At 39.4% G+C, this 13,951-nt stretch overlaps 1 protein-coding gene across 2 annotated transcripts in view; it reads left to right on the top strand.

Annotated features, from left to right (window-relative positions):
* The window catches only part of RILPL1 (Rab interacting lysosomal protein like 1), a 59,562-nt gene extending 45,611 nt beyond the window's left edge, over positions 1-13,951 (top strand). Inside the window, exons 7-8 of one of the 2 annotated variants that reach the window (XM_073627118.1) lie at positions 1,537-1,624; positions 9,669-9,689. In XM_073627118.1, the coding sequence (XP_073483219.1) occupies positions 1,537-1,624; positions 9,669-9,674 (94 nt within the window). In that variant the 3' untranslated portion in view covers positions 9,675-9,689. Of the gene's footprint in view, positions 1-1,536; positions 1,625-9,668 lie in introns of both variants that reach the window. The other variant, XM_073627109.1, reaches the window with a different exon arrangement.

A 13,951-nucleotide genomic window follows, 5' to 3' on the forward strand; every position in this document is an offset into this window, starting at 1 on the left:
GCCTTGCTAAAGAAGTTGAGGGTAAAGGTGATGAACTGGTCAAGCATGTCTCCAGGCCTAAACCCTATTGAGTATCTATAGGGCATCCTCAAACGGAAGGTGGAGAAGCGCAAGGTCTCTAACATCCACCAGCTCCGTGATGTCATCATAGTGGAGTGGTAGAGGACTCCAGTGGCAACCTGTGAAGCTCTGGTGAACTCCATGGCCAAGAGGGTTAAATCAGTGCTGGAAAATAATGGCCACACAAAATATTGACACTTTGGGTCCAATTTGGACATTTTTACTTAGGGGTGTAATCACTTTTGTTACCAGTGGTTTAGACATTAATGGCTGTGTGTTATTTTGAGAGGACAGCAAATTTAACTGTACACTCACTACTTTACATTGTAGCAAAGTGTCATTTCTTCAGGGTTGTTGCATGAAAAGATATAATATTTACAAAAATGTGAGGTGTGTACTCCCTTTTGTGAGATACTGTATGTCATTGTCAGTAATTATAAAATGTGAAAAAAAAATGTGCTAATATATGACTTTCAGATTATACAGTGTAAGCAGCAAAACCTCCTGTGAGATACATACACAGTAAACAAACAAAAAATAGAAATAGGATTGCGCTAATCAATCAAACATTGATACAAGTGAAAATATTGCAAATAATTAGAACAGTCCACAAGTGATGTGATAAGTTAAGCTCCTGGTGTCAGTCTTCACCATCCATCACCTTCTAGTGATCTTTTTAAACATCAGTGCCTCCACCAACAGCTAAAAGGCTCGCTTACCAGCTCCTGTTGATCCCTCATTACAAGGGAATCGATTGCGCTTATGGCTTTAGCCCAGCCGAGGCCTTTTTCCAGATCTAGTTGTTCTCCTAAACAGGATCACCCCTTGGCACCATGTTACGTGTGAGAATATCTAAAAAAAAAACCCCAAAATGTTCCACATGGTGTAAAATCCTTATAAAATGTATTAAATCTAAAATAATGCACTTACAGCACCTGCTGATAACATGTGCCTTTTGGTTTTAATGTGTCGTCCGGCACACAAACAAATCAGAACCCGTCCTTCTAGGACACGTGTGGGATTGGTGATGTCAGTGCTTTCCTACTACTAGATATTGCAATTCTGTATAACCAAAAACTTGCAATATTTCAGATTACATTTTTTTTAGGCGCTGTGATTTTCTTAGGCAGTTTCCTGTGACCAAAGCAGTTTGGTATACAATATTGATTTTCCATGTGATTACAGCTACCATCATGTTCTATTGGTCATTGCTTTTAAGTTTAATTGATGTCCAAGCCACCTCATCTTGATGTATTATAATTATTGTAGTCATAACCTGTATGTTGTCTGCTGAAGGCAGGTTTTCATTCAAGATACCAGGAACTTATGGGAGCAGTGTGTTTACTTTGTTTAGCATTCAGATATATATATTACAATATAAGTACGCTTACACACCTACATTTTATATATGTGGTTTATAATGACTTCCATTCCATATGTTAATTGCCATCATGTCTATTTATGTTTTTCCATTAGGATGTTTACAGCCATTATGCCCATGGTAGCAGCTGGGTTGATTGCTGATGATCCCACTTTGCAGCCAATCAGCAGGCTTATCTCTCTTGTAGGATTCATTTTCATTGCTTTTGTATTGCTGTGTCTTTTTTTTTGTGCATGTTGTGGGTATGTTGTGCTGTCTTGCTGGTGGCATTCTGATTGGCTCATTGTGGGATTGTTACAAAGAAATGGTTTTGCATTTGGCTGCCAATCAGAAAGCCATTCGGTATCCCTGGCCTCCATTTCATGTTCTGATAAAGATAACGGTATTACACTGGAAGGGTAGACATCATCGTATATTACTCATTTAGGATACTTTAGTAAGCCAGCATCTCAGTGACTGCCATGGCCTAAGACATGGTGGTTGAGCTTGCAGAGGTGTCTTAACTGCATAACCATTTCTTTCAGTCATTACAAAGATATTAAAGTGGTTATGTTACTGCCATAGCTGGGAGTTTGCAGACACCCTTGGTACTGGCCTTATCTTAACTACTTCCGTCTTGGGATCTTTTATTTCGACATGTCTGGTTTTAATTTGGTATCAGATTTGGGTACATTTAAGGCCCGTACACATAAGAAAATCTTAAGTAAAATTTCATCCGACGAATGACCTGACGATTTTCGGATCATTAGTACGGGGCTTTCGACAGCCGATTTTTCACCCGACAAAAGCTGGATGTGCAGACTAAAAAATTTGTCGTACGTGAACTCAACGTCCGATTTTCATTTAATGAGTACGGTTTTCGTCTCAGAAACCAAAGAACACATACAAAACTATTCAACACATTACATTGCTTCTGAAGTTATATTCTGTCGTACGAGAATTTTCGTATGGTGAGTAACCTCTTCACTTTCGACATGAGACTAGCATGCAACAAAAAACAGACGAACGGTTGTCCGAAAATCTGAGGCTTTAGTTTTATTACTGAGGTCTTAGGAAGAAAGCAAGCTAAAAATAAAAAAAAAATGTTTGACATTATTCACAAATTTTTTCCCCCAAAATAAAACTGACAAAGTCACCTGATTAAGAAGATATAAAAAAGTGGAATGATGAGGCCAGGTTTACACATCTGTGGTGCAGTAATGTATACTACTTTACACATTAACATGCTTAGCGCTAAGTCCACTTGTGCATTATAAATAATCCGGCATTGTACCCCAACACAGAGGGGGTTATTTACTAAAACTGCATAGTGCAAAACCTGCTGAATCTGAAATAATCTGAAGTTAGAAGCTGATGGGCTACCATGCACAGCTGCACCAGATTCTGAGTGCTCCAGTTTTAGTAAATTTCCCCCCGTGTGTTGTGATGTGCTGTAGTTGGTGCCTTACCTTAGTGTGTTAGGGTGCCATTCAAAATGAATGCCATCTCAGTGCAATAACACTCCTAATGGCATTACACAACACAGATTTGAACCTGACCTAATGCTCAAAGTGAAGGTTGAACTTTAAATTCTATAAAGTTTTTACCCCTTTAAAAGATCTCGGACAGAGACTCCTGGCAAGCTGGAAAGCAAAGATCTTGAAAAAACAGTGTTTTAGGTAAGTATAATATACTGAAAGTGGTGGGGGAGGAATAAGGGGAAGAAAAGGATACAGTGCCTTGAAAAAGTATTCATACCCCTTGACATTTTCCACATTTTGTCATGTTGAAACCAAATGTAAATATATTTTATTGGGATTTTTTGTGATAGACCAACACAAAGTGGCACATAATTGTGAAGTGGCAGGAAAATTATTTTCAATTTTTTTTTTTTTTTGTACACATAAATATGTAAAAAGTGTGGCATGCATTTGTATTCAGCCCCCTTTACTCTGATACCCTAACTAAAATCTAGTGGAACCAATTGCCTTCAGAAGTCACCTAATTAGTCAATAGAGTCCACCTGTGTGTAATTTAATCTCAGTATAAATATAGTTGTTCTGTGAAGCCCTCAGGTTTGTTAGAGAACCTTAGTGAACAAGCTGCATAATGAAGGCCAAGGAACACACCAGACAGGTCAGGGATAAAGTTGTGGAGAAGTTTAAAGCAGGGTTAGGTTACAAAAAAAATCCCAAGTTTTGAACATCTCATGGAGCACTGTTCAATCCATTATCCAAAAATGGAAAGAGTATGGCACAACTGCAAACCTACCAAGACATGGCCGTCGAGGTGGGAGAATCTGCCACAGGACAACTATTAGTCGTGCACTCCACAAATCTGGCCTTTATGGAAGAGTGGCAAGAAGAAAAGCCATAAGAAGTCCCGTTTGCGAGAAGCCATGTGGGGGACACAGCAAATGTGGAAGAAGGTGCTCTGGTCAGATGAGACCAAAATTTAACTTTTTGACCTAAAAGCAAAATGCTGTGTGTGGTGGAAAACTAACACTGCACATCACCCTGAACACACCATCCCCACCGTGAAACCTAGTGGTGGCAGCATCATGTTGTGGGGACGCTTTTCTTCAGCAGGGACAGGGAAGCTGGTAAAAGTTGGTGGGAAGATGGATGGAGCCAAATACAAGGCAATCTTACAAGAAAACCTGTTAGAGTCTGCAAAAGACTTGAGACTGGGGCGGAGGTTCACCTTCCAGCAGGACAACCACCCTAAACATACAGCCAGAGCTACAATGGAATGGTTTAGATCAAAGCATAGTCATGTTTTAGAATGGCCCAGTCAAAGTCCAGACCTAAATCTAATTGAGAATCTGTGGCAAGACTTGAAAATTGCTATTCAGACTCTCTATCAAATCTGACAGAGCTTGAGCTGTTTTTCAAAGAAGAATGGGCAAAAATGTAACTCTCTCTAGATGTGCAAAGCTGGCAGCGACATACCCAAAAAGACTTGCAGCAAAGTATTAACTCAGGGAGGCTGAATAAAAATGCACACCACACTTTTCAGATATTTGTAAAACATTTTGAAAACCATTTATTATTTTCCTTCCACTTCACAATTAGGCCTCATGTACACTGCTGCTGGTAAACAGATGTTTAGGAGCAGGTGGGAGTTTTTTTTTTTTCAACTGCACCTGAACTCTCCTCTGTTATCTTATCTGTCCATGTATACAGGGTCGTTTACATTCGTTTCTAGGCAGTTGAGTTTAGAGGCATTTTTGGAACGCAAAAAAATGTGTTCAGAAGCTGAGCTTACAGGCATTTCAAGCACCAAACTCTAAACGCGGTAATTCGGATTTTCATTTTCGGCTATTTAAAAAAGAAAAAACTTTTTAAAAACAATTCTAGACGAAAACACGTCATTTAAATGCTGCGAAACGGACGTTTTAAACGTGGGTTACTATCTGTTAAGTTAAATCGTTCCGGAGAGGTTGTACAAACGTCCTGTGTACATGAAGCCTTATGTGCCACTTTGTGTTGTTCTATCACATAAAATCCCAATAAAATACATTTACGTATTTGGTTTGTAACATTACAAAATGTGGAAATTTTCAAGGGATATGAATACTTTTTCAAGGCACTGAAGTCATTTGAACATGCCTTAAATTTCAAGCCTCAAAAATACATTAAAAACCCTTGTTACTTAAAAAAAAAAGAAAAAAAAAAGTGGTCCAGCTGGCACATTACTTTCCTTTCTATGTGTGTCTGTTATGTTTTTTTTTTTTTTTTTTTAATTTATAAAGTGTTCCACTGGCCTTGGGAGTCTGAAGCTTGCAGAGTGTAATATTAATGAATAGGAGTTTGAAACTGAAAAACCTGGGAGGGGAGCAAATTAGAACTAAGCGCCGATAACTATATCTGCTGTCAGTTATCAATCGCCCCCTTGGTGAATAATATTATGAAGCTCATTAATCTGCTTTTCTCAGTTCTCAATAGATTTTCCAGTACACATCACATATGCAAGTTTTCTGTGCACATTTAATATTAATTGTCCTCCATGCACAGTGCGATGCAGTGTGTCGCTCTTAAATGCATGCTTTCCAACACACAAGCCTAACATAATGGGTTGGGGCAGATGCATAAAGCTGGAAAAAAGAACACAAAAGATGAAGTTGTTGCTCAAAGCAGGATTCTTGTTACATTCATGAAATGAAATGACAGGTGGAACTTGATTTGCTATTGTGCTATAAGCAACAACTTTACTTTATGTTCATTTTGTCTTTTTTTTCCAGTTTTGATGAGTAAACTTTGAAGATTGGGGAAGTGTCTTTTAAAGATAAAAAAAAGAGAGAGTCAAATCCACTGTGTAATGAGCACAGCATCTTTCTATCCTGATGCACTTTCAGTTCTAATACCCTATCGGGGGTAAATAGTTACATTAATTAATACAGCTTTGCCACTAGTACCTTGATGCAGCTGCCATTAGCATGTTGTTACAGCTGTCATAAACTCTTGAACCACAGCACCCTTTCGACATTTTAGATTGCATCTATTTTAATTTGAAAAAGTGAAGATCGATGTATCAATATGTGATACTGGCCAGTCATTTTCACTAAAACTTTGGTTTGAGTGCATGTTGCTCTAGCTAGCACACTGCTTTGTAACTACAATGGTAAGTAATACTAAATAGTGTGCTTTGCCTGCTGGTGACTTGGTATCCCAAGAGCCCCATCGGCATTGTACCCACAGTCCAGCCATTTGCTGCGCAATTTTATAAAGGACATGGACAATTTTAGCAGTTTGTAAATTGTTCCATGATCAAAGAAGTGCTGATGAGTCGCACTAAGCATGAAATTTCCAGGATGTAAACATTTCACAAGTTTTTCACTTGGTTTTATGTTAATGCCATGTGGGTGGTACAGTGGCTTTTGTGCCAGGCAGGGTATGAGCACCTAAGCAGAGGCTGCCATAAGCTATCTGAAAGAACCAAGAGCCACATGTGGCCCACAGATTTATTTTTATGATTGGTGCACAGTAGCCCTTACGCTCTAGAGAAAAGCCCCATACCTAAAATCGGATTGTTCAGCAAAAAAATACATCTTTATTGCGTGTGAAGCTGGATATATACCAGCAGGTTGAACAAATAAAAAAAAAACCACTTCTGTGAATGCAGGATCTGATGTGGATGCAGGGATCTCCCACTCTGTGCTACTGCATTATACACACATCAGTGCTGCAGCTGTTGGCTTAATACGCTGATCGAATGCTGATTTTCCAGCAGGAGTGTTAGACTGGCTTATGTTGAATAGAGAGGGGTACACAAAAATTCCTCTGGTTCTTGCCAGCCCAATTTCCATATGTGTATGCTTAAGATGGACGTTGTCATTCTCACTTGTAAGTACAGTGCTTTGAAAAAGTATTCATACCCCTTGCAATTTTACACATTTTGTAATGTTACAACCAAAAATGTAAATGTATTTTATTGGGATTTTATGTGATAGACCATCACAAAGTGGCACAAAATTGTGAAGTGGAATGGAATGAAAATTGATAAATGGTTTTCAGAATTTTGTGCAAATAAATATCTGAAAAGTGTGGCGTGCATTTGTATTCAGCCCCCTGAGTCAATACTTTTGTAGATCCACCTTTTCGCTGCGATTACAGCTGCAAGTCTTTTTGGGTATGTCTCTACCAGCTTTGCACACCTAGAGTGAAATTTTTGCCATTTTTCTTTGAAAAATAGTTTAAAGTTTAATGGGTTTGTTAACCCAAAAAATAAAGATCCTGTTGCCTTAAAGCATGTTATACAGCTGTGCTGTGTCATTTGGCCCCTTGTAATACCTGTCTGATCCTGCCTGGCTATGCCCTCCCCCCTGTACGCTGACTCCAATATATCATGACTGCCGAGCTCTGACACCAGAGTCATCAGTACGTGCCTCCATCATCCGCAGCCTGCTCTGTGTCTCCTGTGTCATCTCCCCCCTCCTCTCTCTCTGCCTGACAGCTCCATGTCTGCACCGCCCCCTCCCGTCCTTCTGCTCAAATTACTGTTTATTTTTCATATAATCCTCTGTTTTTTACTGTAATGGCCCCCGTGACTGCTTTATGAAAATAATGCTGTATATACCTTGTTTACAGAGTGCTGATCTGCGCTCATTGACCTGCCGCTTCTCTCCTCTCTCAGCCCAACCAATGGAGCGGGCAGGCTGCCTCTCTCCTCCTCCTGACTGACATCAGCGGGGGATCCCCAGCCCCGCCCACCCCATCTGTCGGGCTGAGAGAGGAGAGAAGCGGCAGGTCGATGAGTGCCGATCAGTACTCTGTAAACAAGGTATATACAGCATTATTTTCATAAAGCACAGTCACAGGAGGCCATTACAGTAAAAAAAAAAAACTGAGTAATATGAAAAATTACATTGGTGGGTTAACAACCACTTTTAAGCTCTGTCAGATTGGATGGAGAGCGTTTTTGAAAAGCAGTTTTCAAGTCTTGCCATAGCCAATCTAACACATGAATATGCTTTGATCTAAACCATTCCATTGTAGCTTTGGCTGTATGTTTAGGGTTGTTGTCCTGCTGGAAGGTAAACCTCCGCCCCAGTCAAGTCTTTTGCAGACTCTAACAGGTTTTCTTTTAAGATTGCCCTGGATTTGGCTCCATCTATCCTCCCATCATCTCTGACCAGCTTCCCTGTCCCTGCTGAAGAAAAGCATCCCCACAACATGATGCTGCCACCACCATGTTTTATGGTGGTGATGGTGTGTTCAGGGTGATGTGCAGAGTTGGGTTTCCATCACACAGAATTAACTTTTTTGGCCTCATCTGACCAGAGCACCTTCTTTCAAATGTTTGCTGTGTTCCCCACATGGCTTCTCGCAAACTGCAAGAGGGGGACTTATTATGGCTTTCTTTCAACAATGGCTTTCTTCTTGCCAATCCTTCTTCCATAAAGGCCAGATTTGTGGAGTGCACAACTAATAGTTCTCCAGGTCGACAGATTCTTCCACCTTATCTGTGGATCTCTGCAGTTTCTCCAGAGTTACCATGGGCCTCTTTGGCTGCTTCTCTGATTAATGTTCTCCTTGCCCTGCCTGTCAGTTTAGGTGGACGGCCATGTCTTGGTAGGTTTGCATTTGTGCCATATCCATTCCATTTTCAGATGATAGATTAAACAGGGCTCCGTGAGATGTTCAAAGCTTGGGATATATTTTTATTTTTTTATAACCTAACCCTGCTTTAAACTTCTCCACAACTTTATCTCTGACCTGTTTGGTGTGTTCCTTAGCCTTCATGATGCTGTTTGTTTACTAAGGTTCTCTAACAGACCTCTTAGGGCTTCACAGAACAGCTGTATTTATACTGAGATTCATTTACACACAGGTGGACTCTATTTACTAATTAGGTAAATTCTAAAGGCAATTGCTTCCACTAGATTTTAGTTAGGGGTATCAGAGTAAAAGGGGCTGAAAACATTTTCAGATATTTGTAAAATAATTTTGAAAAACCATTTATCATTTTCCTCCCACTTCATAATTATGTGCCACTTTGTGTTGGCCTATAACACAAAATCCCAAATACATTTAAGTTTTTGGTTGTAACATGACAAAATGTGGAAAAAGGGTTATGAATACTTTTTCAAGGCACTGTATAGTCAAAACTTATGCTATGCATTCATGTTCTATGTCAGTGGCTCATAAACTAGTATAAAAGAATAAATAAAAGAAACTAGCATTTCCACCAGACAATGTCAACATTGGCAGCCCAATGTATTTATTTTGGCAAAGGCTCTGTGTGTTTTTAGAATGTAAACTGCATGTGAATATTGTCTGTATTGCCGACTGTATGTCAGTATTGCAGACTGGAAGCACTTACAGTAAGGAATAGAATCTATAAGACTGCATGTTCAAGGATGAAATAAATTAAATTAATATTGTTACATCAAAGTATGTTGCATGAGTTTTCTACATCCTTCAAAGTGATGCACTTAACAGCTGAGTGAAATAATTTGCTTATTACATGTAAGCAGTGTATTTTAAAGATGTCTTAATGTATGATGCTCAGCTCAATGTAAAGGGGGGGGGGGGGGGAGAGCAAAGTGCAATATATCATATGGACCAGTCAGCATTTCTCATCCATTGCTGAGCTCTCTAACCAAATTTATTGGATATTTAATTGCTGTGTGTTTTTGTCAACATTCGTGCGCTACTTGATTAAATAAAGGACAGTGTTCCCCCTTTTTTTTTTTTTTTTTTTTGAGTTTTGTCGTTGACATAAGTGTACTGTTTTCTCCCCATAGATTTAGTTTTTTCTCACGGGATAAAAAGCGGATGCCCCTATCACAGAAAAGCGCCAGCTTCCAGGAATCCTTTGGTGTTTGGTCAGATTTCAACCGAGATGATTGTTATACAGAACAAGGCCAGGAGGCTTTACAGCACATGTGACTGAACCAGACTCTCAAAATTACACACTGAATAGCTGATTAAACATTTTCTTTTTGCTCTGCCTGCCTGAAAACATTATCCTGTTGTGAAAGTCACACATGACATACTGCAAGAGCTAAAGAAGAAGACAACAAAAACAAGAGTCATTTGCAGGTGGGTAGCAAGAGAAGAAAAGTGAGGAAAAAAAATGGATTGCCATTCTTCAGTTTCAAAAAATTGGCCAACGCAGCAATATTATTTGATTTTATATTGGACTAGGGGGGAGGTTAAATAACCACTGAATTCTTCTATCTCATGGGACTCTAATTCTGTCCCCGTTTACAGATTATTATGAAGCCATTAATGCTGCCTTGTCTCTAATGTAATACTAAGGATTAAAATGGACAATCCAGCAGTGACTTGGACACCCCCTAAGAATATCTGTCTAAAACCAGACTCGAGCAGTAACAGAAAAACTGGGTTCTGGCTAAAAGTGGCGGGTAGAGCCTGGCTTCCAGAGAATACCCTGGCTTATATCACAGTGATGTCACTCGTTCTTGTGTCAAGAATCTGCATTCTTACCAATGGCCATACCCAATTCCTTGGTACACTGTCTGCACCACAAAATAGCTGCCTGTTTGTATGTTGTCAGTCTGATTGTACAATTTGAATATATTTGCCAAAAAAGAAGGTGCCTTAGAGGTCCTGCAAAGCTATTGACCAACTACTATGCATTACTGGAAAAAAAAAAATTCAAGAAAATCAAGTATTACAAATAAGCTGTGCCTATTTAGGAATATTATTAAACATCCCAGATTGTTTTATGCAGTAACCCTCTTTTAGCACTCAACATGGTTTTCTACCTAAAATGTAGCCAAGTCTGTATTGAAAATCAGTTTGTAATAAAACTATTTTAATAAAAACGTTCCATCATGCAAAACCTTGTGAAAGGCACCATAGCCTTTACAGTGTATTTGAAATGCATTGCAATGATCTAGTTCTGCGTGACGGAAACCTAAAACATTGATCCCGATGTATGGAAAGCTTTTAGCAGAGCAGGGGCTTCTGTGGTAAAGGCAGTGCAGCACCGTAGCTCATATTTATTTCGTTTTACATAGCTGATCTAATCCTATTTGCAGACTGAAACCTATATCGACATATTACAGTTTTGAAAATGTTATACAATAGTATTCAATGGAATTAGGTAAAATACTGTGGTCTGTGTTGCAGGAAATAAGCACAAGGCAGCTTAAGAAATACATTGGGGTTGATTTACTAAAGGCAAATAGACTGCAGAGTGAAACTGCACTTGCAAAATAAACAAAGGGAATTTGCTTCTGCGCTTAGTAAATGAAGTGAAGCTTGACTTGCAAAGAATACCCAATCGCAAGGAAAATGTTAAAAAAAAACGCATTTCAATCACGTGATTTAGTGATTGAACTCCCCCTCATTTACTAAGCTCTGGAGCACTTGCAAAGCAAAGTCTATTTCCCTTTAATAAATCAACCCTAGTGTCTAGTGTTTCAAACTTGCCATTATTTAATGAGATGATTTGCACAATTATGGCCCTTTTCACATGGGGTGGATTCCACCAGCTCAGGGCTCAATCTTCTGATCTCCAAGGATCAGACAGATGGCTTGTCCATGTCCTCTTTGTTTATGCAGAGCAAACGCAGCTTGCTGTTCCCTATGGGTGGTCAGATGTAAAAGGACCGTCTGTCTGTTTTATACCTGACGGCCATCCGATCCGCTAGGCATATGGAGAACAGATCCCCATTCGTCTGTTTTTAGCAGATTGTATGTCGGCGGGTGTCAACGGTCCGATCAGGTCCACCTAAAAAACTGACAGGCAGGCCCGATTGGTCTGCCTATGTGAAAGGGGCCGATGTCTTTTTCAAATGAAGGGTGTGTCTGTTCCCACAAAGATCATATACATATGAGAGAGATTTTGCATTTGCAGCAGTAAAAATCATCAACCAACCACAGATAATTTCTCAGTGAAATTTTTGCTCTAGTCCTTACTGGTAATTGCACAAAATTGCTAATTTTAATGAGCCCCATAGGCCCAGGCCCCCTACCATACCAAAGTTTCCTAGTGAATTTTTGTTTGTTTATACACTAAGGATGTATGCTTTATCTTTTTAAGTAATGTTTTTTTCCAGTCATGTGTTCTCAGAAACACATGGCAGAGTGTAGTATACCTAATGCTGACTGAAAAGGGAACGAGAGCAGCCATCTTGTTCACTGCGCCTAATGTAGATATGCAATGTAATGGACACCTTGGGATTTGAGGTCGGAGATTAACCGTATTAACACAATATTGTTTGAATATTTAACATATGACAAAATTACAAAGCTTTTGGGTTGTGGAATTTTCGATGTCTGTTTTCTCTTCAATGTATATAACATAACCACTCTTTATGGTGCTATAGTGCACTGGGATATTCCCCCACAAAAAAGAACTAGCTTGTTTTGAGGGGAAAATGTTGGTTGCATTTGCTGACCCTTCCTCTTGAAAATGCAAGCTGCTTGGCTGTAATGCTGATGCTCTGGATTCAGATCACTGACTTGCAGCAAGTATAAACATTAGGAATTCAGACTAATTTGCAACTCATGAACATATGATTTTCCATAGGAACTTGCTGGCAGTCCGTGCTGCATCTGAACTTGTACGGACACACAGCCCCTGTACATGTAATCATTGACTGAAGGCCAAGGTCGTTTTGCGCATGCTCCACTGCTGCATGAATGACTCATTCATAGGGAGGTTACTATTAATGTTTTACATCAATAGTGTGAAATCAGTGGATGTCACCATCTGATTACACAGTACACCTTCAGTCATTCCACGCATTTTCTGCCACCACATGCATGATTTATTTAGGGCCAACATTTATTGAGTGGCGCAGCAGCCACTTGCTACACTTTGTTGATATTGACATGTTGACCCTGCGCAGCATCGAGGAATAGGGACTCTGTACGCATGTAAACGTTAGCACAAATGTTTCTATGCATCCAAATATGGTTCATACATAGGACTGCAGATATAGGTTTTTAAAATGTTTTTACTTTTTTTGTTCACTAACTGCAAGTCCAAATTGTAGAGATGTTTATATGGGTCCATAGCATATCATACAGTTGCATTCAGATCCATACACATTATGGATCTGAACATACTGTAGCATATATTGCACAAGCCCCTATAGATCAGGGAGTTAAAAAATTTGTCGAGACAGCCAGGCATCTTGTATTTTCCAGTGACAGTCAGCAATGGCAGGCCTCATCGTTCTCTAATGACAAGTGCGCTTTTATGGTTTAGGTTGCGCATTGTATATTTGAAGTGAAAGCACTAACAAAAGAATGTTGGCAGCAAATCAACCAGTTATGATATTCTACTGTATTGCTGCTTTTCTGAATACTTTGACACAGAGTGAGGTTACCTTTATTTATATATGACTGATTTAAATTTGAAAAGCATCAGAATTGTTGACTAGTATATGCTGTCACAGACTGCACATCCAACTTAAAGTGTTACTAAACCCACAACCGTGAAATCAGTCTGTATATGCAGCATAGCATGCTTGTTATACTCACTGTGGAACTTAAGGGGTTAATCTTCTGCATTGTGGAAAACCGCTGTTTTATCCTGTATGCACAGATCCTTCCCTCCTGCAGTGCTCTGGGGAAGGCCAGCTAACACAGGCAGAGTAGCCGACCTGCACATGCTCAGTTGTGTCTTTTATGCTGGAGAAAATAATTACTTGTTCTCAGAGATAGCCAGGTCACATGATATTGGCATCACACATGTGGGCGTGTATTCAGGCTGAAGTGGAAATCTGCTACCTGAACTCTCAGCTCTGGAGAAACTGTGCAGTTTATCACTGACCGTGGTATACAGAACAGCCAAAAAGGTATATAGTGGCAATATTTTAATGTAAAAATAAGATTTATAAGCTTGAGGGTAGGGCAGAGCAACTATTTTCATACCATATTATTGGGTTTAGTAACACTTTAAGTTAAATTCTAAACTGAAGTAGTACATGAAAAGCCATAACCCATTAATCACTGGTCTTCCCATGAATTTGTAAACAAGCGTGTTATAAGAATTGATTTCTTTGGTTATAACGTGTAATGTGAAATAAAATTATTTTATGACTGA

This window comes from Aquarana catesbeiana, linkage group LG01, assembly GCF_042186555.1.
Source record: "Aquarana catesbeiana isolate 2022-GZ linkage group LG01, ASM4218655v1, whole genome shotgun sequence".
Classification (NCBI taxonomy): Eukaryota; Metazoa; Chordata; class Amphibia; order Anura; family Ranidae; genus Aquarana; species Aquarana catesbeiana.